Raw genomic sequence first — 19274 nt, 5'->3', positions numbered from 1 at the left:
ACTGATGCAATGCCTTGCAGTAAGACTTAAATATTAATGAAATGTATAACGTGTAAGTTCTATGGATAATAATCAATGTTGAAGAATACTTACAAAGTGTGTCATCGTCGGTGCTGCGGCAGCGTACTGGGCTGTCGCCATGATACCTCGTGGTGTCATCCATCGACGAGTGATGGAGAGGAACCACGGCATGTAATCCGCCATAGTAGGTGCGCCTGCAGCGTCGATCGGCGCACCTTGGGCCAGCAGCTCTAGCCTGTGCTCCCAAGGAGCGACATGGCGCCAGTTGACCTCCAGCCAGTTCTTGGGATCCCGACCCTTGCGAGAGTGGTGGAGCTCCGCCTCTGTGTCACATGGCAGCGGGATGCCCTGTACCATCCCAAATTGGCGCAGTACGCGCTCAGGAAGATGCACTTCGACTATGTCGAAGCAGATCAGAGGTACAGATGCTCTCCACGCCCCTGACAATATGCCCGAGTGCTGAGGCAATGCAGCGTATGCCTCAGCGGGGTAAGTTCTAATACTTGAATCCCTCAATACTAGGTTGGAAAACCCAAAACACGCGTTGGAAAGTTCTAATACTAGGACGGACATACACACCGACATCATTATCTTCCTTAAAGAACCACTCAACTATGGTCCCGAAGTTTGAAACTTGCAGTGTCTTCAAGAATCGTGGAAAAAGAGGATAAGAATCTTCCCATGTACCATAGATGGAGAGAAAGGGCTTGCTGTTTAGCACACCGTGCCCGCTTATAGGTCACTTCGACACCAAATTGGTCTTTTACCATTTGACGCATGAGAGAGACCTTAATTGATGGGTCTTGAGCAACACAACTTCTAATAAGATTGTTAATCACGGAAGATGTCAAATGAATGTGTCCAGCTGACACATTTTCAGTACTTAATACACAACCCCCATGCTTCCCTTTATATGTAACAATCTCCATTGATGGTGAATAAGAGCTCTTCTTAGCCCTAAGCCTCCAACCACGCCCTATCTTACACTTCAACGTGAGCACGGTTTGATTTGAAGTCTCAGTTCGGTACTCAACGTTCCTACAAATATGATACAATCTAACCGCGTCCAACAAGGCATCCTTGTTATCAAACATCATACCCTTTTGAAATTCTCCTTCGTCGGTGTAGGTTGTATCACAATCCCAAGACCTGCAAGAGTTGTCCTCAATATGTTCATCTAGAGGGGGAACCAATGCATAGGGTGTAGGATCTACGATTGTTGGAATGTTTCTTAACGTCATGTCATTAGCTAGAGCCTCCTCGTCAACACCCACATCATCCTCAGAAGAAGCTTCAACGAATTTATTACTCTCACTATTAACATCATCCCAAGGCACATTTGTATCTTCTAAGTTAAAAGTATCATCATTTGAGACTTGAAATTGAAGTTGATTGCGTTCATTAGAAGGATAAGAGGAAGATGGCATAAAGGGAAGTTTCTTGGGTAGGGAAGGGCGTATGAGAAGGAGCAGAAGAAGTTATATTCATGAATGCATTTGTTTCCACAACATTGATATCTTCATTCCCTAAGGGTACCTCTTCTACATATAACTCTAAAGAAGGACTAGGGATAGACCTTGAATACTCCCACATTGCATCTATAGCCTCCTCATCCTCAACCGGAAAAGCTAATAAATCTCCACTCAGATTGTACTTAAAACTTAAATTAACAGTACTTCTTGTAGTGTCAATGCCAATCTTAGAGCATATAAAATGTTTAAATTCATTCAAATCCATGTATGAGTTGCATGCAAACAGTTTACGTCTTCCCCCAACATACTTAACATTGTTACTAGTTGATCGAATTGAACCATTCCAAAAGCATACAACAGTCACACGAAATGAATCCATTTCTACAACACATACAAAATCAACATCACCATCATGTTCATAAATAGATGACCACTATACATTTTCAATTCAACAAAAAATTCACGAACAAACTTTTAATTATGAAGATCAAGGTAATTAAAACTACATTCGACATATTCGTAGAGTTTAAGTGTAAATGACCACTATACATGAAATACATTTTAAAATCAACACCAAATAAAAAATTTTATAATAAAAACGTATCTCAATTAGCTGTAGATCAACAAGAATTAGTAAATTGCAAGTTTGTGAACCTACATTAATGTGAAAGATGATTAAAATTCAACAAACCCTAATATTCTGAAAATGGAAAAAAAAAACAAAAAAAAAATACCTTAGGTCGATGTAGGAAGATGACAGAACTAATTAGTGGTACAAACTTGGAATTTGATGAGTTTAGTTGAAGAATTGAAGTTGATTACAAAAGTGGAATGAAGAAGGAGAACTCGTAAGTATTGCAAATGAAAAAACAAATCGTGAACTGAAATGAAGAAGAAGAAAGCTGAAAAAACAAAAGGGCTTAAGTCGCTGTTAGTAACAGCGACTTTAGCCTTTTATTTATTTATTTTTTTGTAAAATCTAGTAGAATGCCATGATGTCTTTGCCGGTGATTGTGAATTCAGTAGAAAATGGAACTACCTGCAAGTAACGAAACGATCCGGAATTATTCAGTCACATGTATTTAACTTTACTGTTCGCTAATAACACGAAAATGCACAAAGTCAAAGTCCCAACAATATGGGGTCGGCTATACCCAAGAAGATTAATAAACACCTCAAACCTACTACTAATTGTTGTCAAATGATTCAGCAAATCAATTGAAAACCCTAATTTAGATACAAAGAAATGATCATTTTACCGCACCCGTCCATTGATTTTACAGTGTCTGGGACACCATGATATTTCACATCGACAGAACCACGGCCTCCTATACCATTAAGAAGAAACTTAGCTCATGAAGTTACTCAGCCAATAAATGAAAAATCCACCTGAATTGGAATTAGGTTGCAAAAGGAGGCCTAAACTCAGTACTAACATCACTTGAATGAGTAAAATCATGACATACACGAAAGCAATTGCATAACACTTTGACCTTAATAAAAATTCTAACTTCAGACCATATTGACATTTGCAAGATGTTTTCTTGTCAAAGCTCACGCCTCACTACGGTCTTTGACAAATTTAAGGTCAACGTTAGTGATCTTAGAGTGGCAAAGTCAATTACTCCGATGCCTTTTATTTATTTACTACAGAGAAAAGCAATACACCTCCCTTAAACATGCCTTTTCACTCCATGAAGAATCCAATCCAATTTTACACCTTCTTTCACAAATCACAAATAATAACAATAAGAAATAAGAATAATGAGAACAAATTTTAGGGAATTGGATATTATTTCAACAAAAATTCAGGTATTTAATGAGAAATAATCAAATAAGTATGCTTTGCAATTTAAAGATTCAACATTGACATACAAAAAATGACAATTTCCAAATCTGGGTCATTAGAACTCCACCAAAACATTTCAAGGTTCTTCAACATATATATAAGCTATAACCATACACAAATAAAAACAGAGAAAATACTACAAACAACATACAAAAACCATAAAAAGAGGCTCAAAATAAACAGAATTAGAGAATTACCCAGTATATATTATGAATCAGAGGAGCATTGTGAACCTCCTACACAAGAAGAAAGCATTGAATAAGAAAAAACTGAGATTGAGATATGAGTAAAAAGTTGTAGACATAAAATGAGGAACTACTGTTACGTATTTTAGGGTACTCCAACAATTAATGGTAAAAAAAATGGAAAAGGGGGCACAGAAAAATTGTGGGCTAGAGAGTTTAAAGTACAGGGAAAGAATGGGAAATGGGTAAATGGCCACCATAAAAGATAGGAGTATAGTAGTATTGTCAGCTACTACGAAGGACGACTCAGGACTCAGGAGACATCATTCTGTACAAGAAATGAGAGTGCGGGAAATCAGATTTCTCCTATATATATTGTAATCAACTTTCAATGATTCGTCGACCATGATCTTTGACAAGTCATTGATTTCTCAGCATGGAATAAAATGCGCATTTTCAAATGGTCACCATTCCTCGCTTGGTTGCCGGGATTGGGCATGTTATGTACCATTGAAAAGCTCTTGCATTATAGTTTCCAATCCAATTGATCATGCATCAATATGATCATGTAGCAAAAGTTATGATCAAAAGAATAAATATGGATCAAATTTCACCTTAAAACTTTTACATTTTTAAACACTTTTTTACTTCTCTTCTTTGTAAAACTTTTTCAAATATTACCAAGCTCTTTTCTTGCTTCTCTTCTTTGCTCAACATTTTCCAACTTCTTATTTTATTTTTATTTCATACTTCTTCACTAATTTAATTTTACAAGAAAAATTCATCAAAACATATATGAATTTAATATAAAGCATGTAAATTATCTCTAATTTAATTAAAATAAAAGTACAACCAAATAGCACCGAAAACCACCAAAATAAATATGAAATTAGATCAAAAAGGTGCTCAAATGCACCTATGTTTTTGCTACTTGTTTTATTTTGCTTGTTTTTATTTGCAGGTTTAGCTGAGAGTTTCACTTGTTTTCTAGCTCAAATGGACTCGCAATGTTTTCAACATTTGCAAGCTATTTTCTTTGAAGGATTTAGTTGCCTGTTTGAAACTGCGTGGATAATACTGTAGATGAAAATAGTGACATAGAAAGTATAAAATTGATTCACAACTGCATGCAATAACGATGATTTTCTTCTTTAAACAAATCAAATTACAATATTCAACATGCGGTTGAGAAATTCTGAAAGCAAAACAAAAAATGATTCACAACTAAAAGAATCTTATGCAGCCTAATTTACAATGTTGCAAAATAGCATGATGCCTAAAAACCAAAAAGGCGTCTTAATTTTCGCCAAAGGAAAAACAAAATCATCTAAACTCTCCTCTGCCATGAAAACGGAATACAGCTATGAGGAAAAATATCGGCTTTTCAACTATATGCTCAAAAAAAAAAAATCGAACAAAACAATTATAGGTGATCCAATTCAAGATGAAGATGATCAAGAGTTTCTCCATCCTTCACCAACGAAGTTGGCTTGTTCACCAAGTTCTTCCTCAATCCGAAGTAACTGCAAGATAATCAAACTGATAAATTGACAATACACCAACAGTAAAAGTTTAATCAGGTATTTTAGTATTATAATGCTTCTCATCGATACTGCAGTGTCATGCTTAGTGCAATTTATTAGAAGATCACAAGAAAAATAACCAAAAGAAACTATCATAATGAAAAACTTCAGTATGCATAACTAGTATTTTAAGTCTGACACGAAACCTTCAATGACCCTTTCATTTCTCCTCTACCTTCTCCTTCTATATTTATGTTTTACGAAAAATTACCCTGAATAATCCAATCTTTTACTGATTTTCCTACAATAATCCCAACTTTTGATTAACCATAAAAAATCTAAACCATTAGGTCACTTATCCAAGAATGTTGTTGTGTACATAATGACCTATTGTTGTAGGTACATTAACAAAATAAAAAGAAAAAAAATAAAATAACAAAAATAAAAAAATAAAGTAAAAAAATCAGAACACCCCCTGAGCTCATTTTCAATTCAGCCAAATGATGCCAAATGATTCAGCCAAGTTGGATTTAGATTTATTGTTGATTCTAAATCCAGTATTTCATCATCCCCTGCTCCTAGCTTATCTTCAATTCGAATCTTGCTAATAATTCTTCTTCATCTACTCCTCCCTTAAACACCATTGGTAAGTTGAGAAGCTTAACAAAAATTCAGTTTTTATGTCAATTTAACATGAAAATCCACTAATGAAGTTATGGGCTTTGCCAATTAACTTGGCAGTAATTTTATTTGGAATCAAATGTAGTCTTTAAAAAGGCGAGGTGCTGTTTTAGCAATGGAGCTTTTAATTTTGAAGCTCCAAAGAGAAAAAGACCATGGCTATACCCAGAATAGATTTCAGTTGGGTTGGGACTTCGGAGCAGTCCCGTTTCATTTGTTGCAAAGGCAGAAGTAGATCAAGCTCCAAATACGGAAAAGAATTTGAGATCCATCATTCAAAAAGAAGGGTGGAAGTGGCTGTGTTTTGCTTTTATTTATTTCTTCTTTTACTTTTTCAAAAAATATTTTTATTTTCCTTTTTTTTTGGGGAGGCAAATTGACCTATAGTAAAGGTAACCGGTAATCCCAGTTCATCCAGAGCAAAATACCCCTCAAAGTTTGAATTATTCATGATTAATTAATAGGTGAGATTATTGTGGAGAAATGAGGAAAAGATTGGATTATTGTATGTAATTTTTCCGATGTTTTATTCATTTCTTCTCCATCTGAAAGTTTTGGGGAAGAGGGTTATATCTATCTTTGCCATGAGCAATTGAGCATAGTGTCTTCAATATTAATCTCTTATAACCTAGCCACATAACAAGTGCAATTTCTTCACATCCATCCAGTCCCCTTTCTAACATGTCCAAAAACTATCTTTGGATATTTAAATTTCCGTCTATTTTCCCAATTTCTCTTTACAATTACTCTGCTTACAATTTCTCCTAGTTTTCTTTTTCTATCCAATTCTATACTTTAATTTCTCAAATGACGATCATTCAAAATTTATGTGCCAGTTCCATTCCAAGTGAACTTTGGTACCGAAGGAATATTAATATTAATATGAAGACTTTGAAGCATCTATGAGAAAAAAAAACAAACCTGATTATACTTGCAAACACGCTCCCCTCTGCAAGGTGCCCCAGCTTTGATCTGACTAGCAGCAAGGCCAACAGATAAATCGGCAATGAAAGGGTCCTCAGTTTCACCACTTCTGTGAGCTATAACAACTCCCCAGTGAGCATCTTTGGCCATCTTCACCGCCTCAATAGCTTCAGTGACAGTCCCAATCTGACTTATCTGACAACAAGGCACCCTAAGTTAGATGTCTAAAGATTTACGAAAAACCGTTTTAGTAAGGCCGCACTTTGGTCTGTCTGCTATTTATAGGTTGAACTTAAAGAATTGGATACAATGGGTTATACTTCCGGGGTCATATTTTTTTCTGTTGGGCACTTTTACCTACCTCTGTATCCGGTTTTTAAATTTTTTTTAATGAAAAGGTTTAAAATTGAAATACAAGGGTATTTTTTAAAAACTAATTTATAAAAAATAAAGGTAAATTCCAAGTCGTAACCCTAAGTTTTCGAATTTTTCACGTGGTAAACGTGCATTTTTTTCAATCCGCATGGTGACTCCGAACTTTTAACTAAATATTAAGTTCTTTGTTAAATGAAGTATTTATTTCGAACGTATTTACAAAAAGTTTTCCTTAAGGGTGATCGAAGAATTACTTTTTATGAAAAAAATTGTTATGATGGATAATAATAACGTAAATTTAACAAGAATTTTAATCTTTTGTGTACCGAGTGGAAAAGTTAGAAGCTTAGGGTCACCACGCGGATTAAAAAAAAGTTTGTTCACCACGTGAAAAAGCCAAAACTCGGATTACTAAATGAAATTTCCCGAAAATAAAAGGGAAATTCCATGTGGTAACCCTGAGGTATTGGGTATTCCAAGCGATGGACAAAGTTTTTTTTAAAATCCACATATAACCCTGAGGTTTACCTTATTTAAACTCTGTGACTTTTCTAGTTAAAAACGTTAAAACTTCCATTTCTGCTCACTCAAGAGTTATATGAAAACCAAAATTATTCATCCTTCACATTCATTGAACAGCTAATCAAACCGTTTCCCTCAAAATACAAACCATAGGAATTTTTCCCCAATAGCTAAATCAATTTCTAATTCCAAATCACTCCACTTTCTTAAGTAATGGATTATTTGTGTGGTTCATCATAAAATTCATTTGGAAGCTACAATGAAGTGGTATGGATAAGAGTAAGGGAATGTAATTGCATACCACCAACGGTGGTAGAGGTAAGAGTATCAAATTCAAAAGTTGATCAAAATTCTTGTAATACCTTAGAAATTGTGGGTTGAACTTGATCAATACCTTTATCAAATGCTCGAAATTATAGCGAAATTAGGGTTAGGAAAATTAGCGAAATTAAGGTTAGAGAAGTTGCCAAATTAGGGTTAGGAAACTAGAACAATACCTTCGAATCAGTGATTTTAGATTCTTCTTTCAAAGTTCTTGAAATTTGAAGTTGAAAAGTTAGGGAATTGTTCTTCTTGGATCTTTTCAGCAATTTTCAAACTCAAAAATCAACTCTATTGTGAAAAACTACTAAAACACTTGGCTTCCTTTCTTAATCAACGATTGCTAACGTTTTTAACCAAAAAGGGTAACAAAATTAAACATGGTAAACCTCAAGGTTACCATGTGGATTAAAAAAAAAAAAAAAAGTCTACCATGTGGAAAATAACTCAGGATTACCACGTGTGGAATTTCCCAAAATAAAATTAGCAAAAACATAATGCCTTTCCTTCTTCCCAAAATCATTCACCCCTATACCCACCCTGTTCCCCTTCTTCTTCCCAATTCCCTTGCTCAACACCAACAACCCCACCCTCACAACCACTCATTCCCTAATAGATTGATTGACCCTGAACTCGTCCCTCTCCCTCACCTTCAACAACCCCATCCCCTTTCTTCAATTTCGATTTACATCCATACGATTTAGATTAGGAATAATTGTGGGTGGGATTTCATGGGAGACAACTGAAGCAAACCTCAAAAAATAAATTTTAAACTATTTCATGAACCTTAAACAACCGAAGCAAAACAAAGAAAACAAATGAAATCCTTGATTTTGAATCTTCAATTTCTCGGTATTTTGATGTTTTATCTTGTTGATCTTCTAGACAAAAAAAAAAAAAAAGGTGAGTGGATGTATTAGTTGACGAGTTGGGGGATTTTACTCAGTAGTTATCTCAGTTGCTCTGTAACAGAGTACGAAAACGAAGCTAAAGGGGAAAGTTATCCATAAATGTGATGGTGGCAATATGGGTATGTAGGAAAAAGTAATTGTTGATCAGATGAAGCACATGAAGATGGAGAAGGAGCTAGAGGATAAAAATATAAAAAGAAAAGTAAATGAGTGATTAAAAAATTTAAATGAAATAAACAATTAACAATAAAAAATCTGTTTTTAAGAATAATTTTTATTTATATAATTAGATATGATTAGAAAAGGATAATTATATGATAAGGATATTTAGAAAAAGAAAATAAAGATTATTTCTATAAAACAAACAAATTTAAAATAAAATAAATATAAATTAATGCCACGTGGAGTGCCACATACTATTCCTTGTCAATTAGTAGGTCCCACAATTTTTGCCATGTCACCAAACTAACCTTAAAGTTTGACCCAGCAAATGCAAACATTAAAGTTCAAACCATAAGGATAAAAGAGGACAAAGTTCAACCCAACTAAAACAATTTTTCTATAGATTTACCAGACAACACTATAAAAACAACAAATTGATGCAATGATCATTGTTGAAGCATACTGACACAGGTTTATTGGTAGTAGCTAAGTTACTCCACTGACGGAGGGCCAAGAGGCAAGAAAAATAATAGAATGTTATGAGAAATATGGAAAGAGTTAACATGTTCCTCCTCCTGCGGAAATAATAGCTGCAAACAGCCTTTGTGAAATCAACAAATCTTTCAGTCTTTCTAAATTGAGAATGTTGATCTAAAACACAAGGCTAAGGTTATTTATTATTGCAATTTTTCCAGTTAAGATGGAAATTGAAAATAATTTTTCACTAGAGCCTAGAGGAGGAAACTACCAGACTAAGAGTTATCACAAACAGAGAAGTAAACTGCAGTTAATTTTTACCTTCAGCAGAAAAGCATTGCATGTGGACTCTTGAATAGCTTTCTCAATGCGTTTTGGACTTGACATCAATAAACCATCCCCGACAACCTGCATAAATCATATCCAATTGAACAAGGACGGAAATGCAAGGAAAGATCTGATTATCACTGGTGTTCAGTAGCTAAAAAGACTATCTTTTGTACAATTCAGAACCTCATTGTCAAGCAATGATCTTTCAGTACAAGTTGAAAACAAAGAAAAAATGCTGCCAGCTTTTTTTTTTTTTTTTTGTTGTCTCCAGGAAAATTGTCGTTTCAGTATAGAAAAATCTTTAAATTGCTGACAATAGGAAGTTACGTTCAATATTGAGCATGACTAGAAAGCATCAAAACAAACCTGACACAATTGGAGATTCGATAACTGCTTGGTGTGTTCCCAATCCTCTTTGTCAAAAGGATCCTCTATTGAGACAATAGGGTACTCTGGAACAATCAAAACAAGAACTCTGAATTCTAAGCAGTGAGCACACAATATACACAATATCTACGTAGTTGCTCAAAAAAGTACAAAATAAAAGGAAAATGATGACTATACCAGCGCAAAGTTGCTTATACATTTCAGTCATATCGTCTCCAGACTTAAAGTTTTGGCCCGATTTATTTGGGTTCTTAAAGTCTAAATCATACTTCGTTCCTAGGAATCAAGTAAAAAAGATAGCTTTTATAATATAAAAGAGAATCAAGCATTACAGCTGTAACCAAGAGATATTCAACCAAAATCAGAGTATTACCAATGCAAAACTCAGTAGCAGCTACATCAATTGCAATTTTCATTTTCTCAATATGTCCCGTTCTACCAATGGCTTCCATGACTAAATCTAGGGCTTCTTTTACACTGCATAAGATATATAAAAAAAGAAGAATATCAGTAAGAGTTGTATATGACAAAATGTGCAAGCTAGAAATGGTGCAACATACTGACTACATGCATAGATTTATATTCTTCATATATGAATTTACTAATTTCTAAATTATATGATTTTTATTTATGCCTAAATGAATAACACGAAAAAAGATCCACCCCGGAGAAATCTGCTTACGTTGAAATATTTGGGGCCAAGCCACCATCTTCCCCAACGTTGCATCCATGCACACCATACTTTTCTGTTATAACAGCCTGCCCTTTCCAATAACAAAAAAAAAATAAAGATAAGCAGAGCAAGAGCAGTGTGAGTAAAGAGTAACTGTTGGCAATCATAGGGGGAAGTAGAGAAAAACTACGGAAATAAACTAAAAGAGAGATAGAGTGAAAAAGGTGTTTACTTCGCTTTCTTGCTAGATAATGAGTACAACTCACCCATCATACAAGGAAACAACATGTCAAATAATAATTGCAACAATTGAAGTGTCACAACCTTTGGCCTTTCATCTACTCATAACTCCTAAGCTATTCATGTACTCTAGTTAATCTTGACTTAATGATGAACTTATTAAATGAGGGAGACAAAAAGTCTCATTTACTGACGGTAACAGAAAAAAGGTTATGTCCAAAGGGAATTACCTAAAAAGCTACAGGATAAAACACAGACTATCACATAACAGTAAACACAAGCAATAGCTCCTTTCAAATTCTTATGTATCACGCATGCAAGGAAAACTATGAAGACAGAGCATAGCCCAATTTCCTAGCGTCTGAGCTAGACCATGAGCTTGTGAGACGTGTAGAAGATAGATTTTTTGACCCTGAAGATAGAACACAATAAAATTTCAAATACACATTACTTCAATTTTCTTCATGAAAAACATCTTTGTCTTCATGTTCTCCTAATTCACACCCAAGAAAGTAAACAGAGCATGGGCCAATCTCCTAAGTCCTAATTCAAGTTTTTTAAAGTTATATTGTTCTTCAAAGAAAGTCTCTTTCATAGTCACTCACAAGTTAGCTTCTAGACTAATTCCATCCGTCAACAAAAAGCTCTCATGTGAGGTATTCAAATGCGCAAACCTCAAGTAGAAGAGGTATAAAAGGTTCTTATTATAGTATCACATGAAATATTATACTAAAGACAATGATTTATAGTTCTTTTGTATTTAATTATAATAAACTATAGTAAAATGGCTTAATGAATCATTTGTTTCTTGTCAATGTGAGATTGTCGATGATTTTTGCAACCATTGGTCAATTGGAAAAACCTTTTAGTTATAGCACATGGAAAATATTGTGTAAATCCAACCCCTAAATCTCGCCTACAGCAGGAGTCACTCGGCGTTGGAATAATGACATATTGTATGTAATATTAGACTGGTGGACATTTCATCAACAATGACGTACAGGATTTTCTTGGGGCAGAAGTGAAAGATAACAGAGAATCAAAGTTTAATTATCTATTTCCCTACTCATACCAAAAAATGATGACAGTAACACATACGATTACCCTTTCGCTTCTGATTGTTTCCATTCATTCCATTTCCAACGTTTAAAAGTTAAGACCACTATATCAGATAAGTATATTACCTTAAGGAGATGATAGGTTTCAGATCCCATCTGCACAGCCTCCTCAAATGTTTTAGCACCAACAGGCAAAACCATGATTTCCTAAAACATATGCAGATATAAGCTATATGAATTATGAATACAACATCATAAGTTAAAATAGGTAATTTGATGTAAGGTGTTGTAATAACATACCTCAACAGCTAAATTGTTTCCCGCATGTTTACCACCACTAAGAACTGTGAAAAAAGGAACAGGAAGCATTGTATTGGTTCCACCCGATATATCAGCAATGTGTTTGTAGACAGGAACCTGGAATAACTACTCTAGTCAAAAAATGAAATAAAAAGAAACAAACTTATGTCAAAAGACAGCTATCAAATCAATCGAACATCAATAAAAATCCTGCCTCCTTTTCAGCAGCACCAGCTTTGCAAGCAGCAATTGAAACAGCTAATATAGCATTCGCACCAAGTTCTCCCTGCAACATCAGAAGAACAAGGAAATAATTTGTTATTTATAAGCAATATCATTTACAATCTGCCCCTTCTACAAGCAAGCAGAAACTTAACAATCTGTTTCGAATATATCACAAAAACAAAAAGATTGAGAGTAAGTTTTTTTTAAAGCCAGATCCAATACATCCTCACATTATATGATAATAACCTTCTTCTCTGTCTTATCCAAGTCAAGCATGACTTGGTCAATTTGAGATTGGAGTGTTGGGTCCATTCCAAGCAACGCTTCAGATATTTTCTCATTTACATGTCTCACAGCTTTAAGTACACTGTTTCCCAGATACATTCCTTTGTCCCCATCACGCAACTCAGTGGCTTCATACCTACCCAAAAGTAGAAACATCAAAATGTGAACAGCATAATATTAGCTTTACAATTGAATACAAAAATATACGGCAAGTGCATAAACTAGAAAATAATAATACAAGTTAGATGGCTGGTAAAAAGTAACTTCAACCACTAAGTATTCAAACTGGCCTCCTAGAGGCTTGAACCCAGCCATACCTCATGAAATTTTTGTATATTAACTTATCTTTACAACATTTCATTATACCTTTACAACATTTCATTAATTCAATGCCATTAAGTGGCTCCCACCTAGGCAGGGTTTGGAGAATTCGATGTCGCAACTCTATCTTTGTAAAAACAAAGAGATTGCTTTTCATTAACCCTTGACACAAAACCATTTGTAACTTCACAAAAATAAAAGGTGCACATGAACTAATGACCTGTTTTAGTACAATCCATTATAATTTAACAAGCCATTTCATCAATCTAAACAAATGAAGAAAAAACACAAGAATGTGTATTAGAGTAGATTAGTCATTGTTACAGAATATCATTTGTAGGTAAAAAGTAGCAATGTAGCAACAACTATAGTCTATATGAATAATGAAAATATAATGTAGAATGCACAATTGTAAAGTTGTAATAAACTGATTTAAGCCAGGGAATTGTAATAATCAAGAACAGTTAAAGAACAAGCAATAGCGATAGAATAGGAAAATGTAACATGTATTGATCGTAGATCCAAGAATTACAAAGAAAGATAGAAATACAAGCATTCGAGAGGCTTGTAACTCTTCCAAAATGAGTTAAGAACTCAACATTATGTGCATACAAAACATTTGATGCCTTTTTCTATTCCACCTTCCTTATTTATAGTAGTTTTCTTCTTCTCTAAGTTCACTTCTAGAATACACAACCCAACCAAATCGTACTTAAATACCGACAAGACCCCTTTATATCATATGACATAATTTTGTTAAATTATTTTTCAAATATCAGGAGACAAAAGGATTGATGATATCATTGTTGACATCATTAGCATGCTTATTATCCTTCTTTGCCTTATGACGTTGGTATTTCCCACTTTCAACTTGTTGAATTATGTACTCCATTAAAGGCCCTCAAAAATTGATACTTTGCTCTAGTTGTACCATCCTAAAATTTAAGTGAGTGCTTGATAACTCCACTAATAATTGAATAGCACTCAACAGTAAGCCCCCACTTAGGATAACTCCCCTCTTTCAATGACCTCAAATACATTGTCACAAGTTAGTTATAACTAAAAAAATTTGACCTGTAACATGGCCCAACCAAAAAAAAGGGGAAATATTGGGTCGAACCCAACCGAAGCTGGAAGTTTACTCTTTTGACCCATTTTCCCAATGTTTTTCAATTTATTTAGTCCTACATCATCAATTTTTGGTCGAGACCACTATAATTCTAGTTAGTACTGTATTTTGTGTTTTTTTCTTTGTTGATGCCTTAAAAGCAGTATTGGTCATTTTTTGTAAGAATTTTTTTTAAAAAAAACATAAAAATTATTTAATATATTGTTAATAAAAATTTGGAGATAATTTTTTAAAAACAAAACTCAAGACACGTTGGGTCGACCCAAACTGACTGAAATCGAAAATGGCATGAACCAAAAATGATGCAATCCTAAGTTGACCAGATTCAAAAAATAACTTGTCTGAAAATGATCCAAAACCCATTTGTTGATCATTTTGATTAATATAATCCCAACATATGAATCGAAACACAACCTTTCCTTTCCTTATCTCCTTGCCATCTTCAATGTCATTCTTTTCAACCAAAGCGTCGAAAAAATTTCATGGTCACTATCAATACCTTTACCTCCATCTCATTTTCTGGCGAGACCTACATTCTACTTATCTCGCTCTATTTTCCGGTGCTACTCCCAAACCAACTAAAAACAAACATGGTTGCGGAGGCCCTCTCAGATGAATTTTTCAAACCCACTTCCCTATTGTCCCTCAACGTTTTTTGAAGCATTGCGTCTTCTTTTCCTAGTTTCTTCTCCCTTCATCTGACCGGGTACCTTTGACATATTTTTTGTAAGTTTTTCTCCCTCCTATTTTCTTTAGTTTCTTTTCTCCAAGACCTAAATTCATGCCTCCCTAAGGCCTAGCCTAGAATACAAAGAATTTGTATAGGTGTAAATATTAAGCGGAATTTTATATGGGAAGTTATTACATGGATAATTTACTTTTTGATCAAGATTGGCATTATTCCTTAAAATGTGTTACTGGTCTTTGTTTTCCTCCGAAAAATATAAGGTACTTTCTCTATCTTCAATACTTACTTCATTGAAACCACTTGTAACAACCCTTAAAAAAATAGAAGAGGCTTTTAGAAAGGATCATAGTACAAAGATGGAAGTAGCGAAATTGTGAATATTTCGATGGATGAGTGTGCATATCTTGAGGGATAGAATTTAAAACGAAAAACATAGAAAGAGTTTAAGAACTACAAATATTGAGGAAAAGATAAAAGATTTATTGTTTGAGATGGTTTAGACATCAGGGTGAGGTAAGGAAGATAGAGAGTCGGAGCTTGGGGAACATAAAAGAAGTATAGCGAATATCAAAGATCACTAAAAGGCTGGAAATGGAGAGTGATATGAAGGATCTAAACTTACATTTTGAGATTGTAGAAAATCAAAATGGGTGGAGAAGAATAATCCATGTGGAAGGCCATTGGAAATAATACATTAGTTTATGTAGCAGATCTGATCTCTTGGGATTTTAGCACCGACACATTCTTGTTGTTTCGATTATACTCCCTCCAATTCTTTTCAATTGTCTCATTTGGATTGGGTACGAATATTAAGAAAATGGAGGGGACCACCTTGAATAGTATACTCATGTGATGTAGTAGGTATTGGGGGGTTAAATAGTATAGTTTAGTAAAAAAATAAGGGTGTTTTGGTAATTACATGAATGGTATAAGAACAATTTGGTCCAAAAATTATGTTCTAAAATAGAAATGAGACAATTGAAGTGAATTGTCCAAATAAAAAAATGGGACAATTGAAAAGAATCGGAGGGAGTAATAAACTACAATAAAATGATGAATTAAATCATTAGCCTTTTTTATTTATAGAGTTACAAGCATCCAAGTTTAGGGCTGGCGAAATGGACAAACGAGTGTAGTATGCTCTCCCTCGTACTCATACTGACCAAAAATTTTCATACCCACCGCCCATGGTGAGTAAAATTTTCATAATCACGTCTGCTACTTGAGTATTCATTCAACCTCATCCCAATCCACTATGGCTAATGTATACCAAACATTGGTATAACTATTTTAAATTCACCTCACATTCACTCCATGTATGCGTCAAATGCGCTCTATACAATCGCAATTTATTACAAATTTAATTGTATATCTAATTTTATTAAAACTTGCAATGTAATAAGATAAAATCAATATCCTTAATGCTTTATTAATAGTTTTTAATAAAAATATACAAAATTGATATAAACTAGTAGATGAAATTGTGTAGATGAAATTAAAAGAGAGTTAAAATGTGTAGATGAAATTAAAAGAGAGTTAATTTGATGCAAAGAGAAAGTTGGTATTTTTTAAGAAAAAGGTGGATAATAATAATAAATGAGGAGGGAGAATAAATTGTGTAGATGAAATTAAAAGAGAGTTAAAATGTGTGGATGAGATTAAAAAAAAGTGATGGGCCATTGTCCAAAAATAGAAATGATGCAAATTAAGTGGGACAAGCCAAAATGGAAAATGATGCAAATTAAATGGGACGGAGGGAATACAATGTATGGGGAGGGACATGACAAGTGAATATGGGGTGAGTAAGACCTTATACCCACCACCTACATACTACCCCTAAAGAGTATAACTTTGTATACTCATATCCACCCACTAACCACCAAATCCTTACTTATACTTGCCTCAACTGAGGCGAGTGTTGTACGAAACCCATATAATTTTACCAAAATACTGACATGTTGTAAAATTTTTAAAACATATAATTATGAACCAATGATATCTAAGATCCAGAAACTTCACATCATATGCACAATAGAAGCGTAGAGCACCTAAAATTCTCTCACTCATAAATTTAGGCAAGAATGAAGAAATCATGTCCTCATTCCAAAACTTCTTTCGACTAACTGTGGCTAGAATTGAAATAGACTACTTATAGCCAACTCTCATTAGCTTGTTTTCAATGCAAATTCAATAAGAATCATAGTACTACACATAAAATTTCCTATAGTCCATTGTAATTAAATTACATTCCTATGCACTAATTCACATACATCTCTAACCTACAAGCTCAACTAAGACGAACATCATTGTCTTAAAAACATATGAGAAAAAATGAAGAGAGTATTTACGGTCATATACTATCCCATTGTACTCTACAGTAGAAATTCGCAGAAGTACAAATTTCGAAACTAAACTTGTCAGTTCAACTAAGAATCATCATTCAATAATTAATTTAACAAAATCAAATAAAAATGGACTTACACTCCAACAAATTTCTACGAGCTAAACACCACAAAAAACGCAGTCTTACTAGCTCATCAAAACATGGCAAATCTCAACAACAGCAGAAGCTATAAACAATTACGATTCTCCAGAAAACCCTAAAAATTCTACACAAAATAAAATGCTAAAAATCACGTATAAAGAGGAAACAGAAAGAGACGTACAACCCAGTGGAAGGACCGCTGGGAGCAGAAGCACGAAAAGTGCCTTTATTAGTAGATAACTCAACTTCAATTGTCGGGATTCCTCTACTATCAAGGATCTGTCTCGCTTTCACCTTCGTTATCACCGAATTCACCGAGTTTATCATGTGATTTGCCTTTTTTCAATAAAATCACAGAAAAATTAATGAAAAACTATGGATTTTCAAATTTAGCAAAATCAATGGTGAAATTGAATTGAAAAAACTTACAATAAAGAGAACAGGATCGTTGGATTTCGCCCTAACAGCGGCATTGACGGCATCTTCAATCTTGCGAGAAAGCATGTATTTATCTAGATACTCTTGAACTGACATTTTCTCTTCTCTGTTACTGCGATTGATTAAGGTCGAGTTTGAGAAATGATCTTCTGGAAAAGAAGGTAGACTTTTGGCGGATGTTTGAGTGGAAAGGAAATTAAGTGGAGGAATTAAATTTTGCCTTGGATCATTTATATGACACTTAAAAAAATTTTAAATTGCACCACACTTTTTACTTTTACCAAAATCTTTCATTATTATCGAGTCAATATTACGCTTGAAAATAGATCTCGAAAAATAATTTAATGTGACTTTGTAGTAGAGTGATTGAAATAAATTTATTGGAAAATTAAATCTTAAAAGTCGATCATTAGTTAACTTATAAACTTTCGATCTTTTATCAATATTTTCTTTATTTTAAAATTTTGCAACGTTTGACTTTTTACACAATTCAACAAGTTAATTCATTCCTTAGAATCTCTAATAATGCGTTTTTTCCGTTTTTTTACTTGCATCCAAGGACACTTTTGCACTATTCATCACAGTCACTTAATTTTTATATTGTCGTTAATCTATATGTTAAAACATAGTCACATGAGATCTTATTAAAATCGTCTTGATGTGAATTTTATTGATTTCTAGTTTCTATAATTTTTTAATTTTTATAATAGAGATATTAACGATTAAATTAGTGAATTAGGGCGTGTGAAAGTGTCCTTAGATTCAAGTAAAAAAAACATAGGAAGTATAATAAAAAATATAAAATATGATTTTAATAATTTTTCATTGGGACGAATCAAACAAGATCATGTTGTAATTTTAGATTAAAAAATAATCACAAATTAAGGGTAATAAATAAATAGTGTAGTATTTCTCATGTTGTAAGTAATTTTCTGAATAAGTTCACATATTGTCCATCTGCTGTGAATAATTTCTACTCCCTCTGTCCTGAATGATTTGCATCAAAGAGAAAAATCTTGTTTTTAAGAAAAAGGTAGATAATGGTAATAAATGAAGAGAGAGAACGAATTGTGTAGATGAAATTGAAAGAAAGTTAAAATGTGTGGATGAGATTAAAAGGAAATGGTTGGTCTTAGTCCAAAAATAGATTTGATACAAATTAAGTGGGACGGACCAAAATAGAAAATAATGCAAATTAAATGGGACGGATGGAGTAATTTTGATTATTTTCTAAATAATCCAACCTTTGGTACCAATTTCCTCCAAACATACCCTTAATTAATTTCACCTAT

General features: G+C 33.7%; 1 protein-coding gene across 1 annotated transcript; it reads right to left on the bottom strand.

Annotated features, from left to right (window-relative positions):
• Positions 1–4643: 4643 nt before the first annotated feature.
• LOC130826794 (cytosolic enolase 3) lies at positions 4644–18193 on the bottom strand. The gene is made up of 13 exons (XM_057692383.1): positions 17974–18193; positions 17726–17880; positions 12883–13057; positions 12626–12697; positions 12412–12528; positions 12238–12318; positions 10823–10899; positions 10514–10617; positions 10318–10416; positions 10120–10205; positions 9745–9831; positions 6653–6850; positions 4644–5050 (listed from the first exon to the last, which is right to left on the bottom strand). Exons 1-13 carry the CDS (start codon positions 18076–18078, stop codon positions 4982–4984), a joined length of 1425 nt encoding a protein of 474 aa, XP_057548366.1. The 5' UTR covers positions 18079–18193; the 3' UTR covers positions 4644–4981.
• Positions 18194–19274: the final 1081 nt, after the last annotated feature.

The sequence above is a fragment of the Amaranthus tricolor genome, chromosome 11 (genome assembly GCF_026212465.1).
Source record: "Amaranthus tricolor cultivar Red isolate AtriRed21 chromosome 11, ASM2621246v1, whole genome shotgun sequence".
Lineage (NCBI taxonomy): Eukaryota > Viridiplantae > Streptophyta > Magnoliopsida > Caryophyllales > Amaranthaceae > Amaranthus > Amaranthus tricolor.
Note: the sequence above shows the minus strand (reverse complement) of the source record. Positions and strands in the feature narration are given on the sequence as shown.

What these genes read in the sequence shown, in the direction of transcription:
- LOC130826794 (XM_057692383.1), bottom strand. Translation starts at nt 18,078, where the DNA reads ATGTCAGTTCAAGAGTATCTAGATAAATACATGCTTTCTCGCAAGATT. An exon ending in TGGATAAGACAGAGAAGAAG is followed by an intron (nt 12,698 to 12,882) that starts GTTATTATCATA and finishes CTGATGTTGCAG; the next exon opens with GGAGAACTTGGTGCGAATGC. An exon ending in TTGGCCCCAAATATTTCAAC is followed by an intron (nt 10,618 to 10,822) that starts GTAAGCAGATTT and finishes TATCTTATGCAG; the next exon opens with TGTAAAAGAAGCCCTAGATT.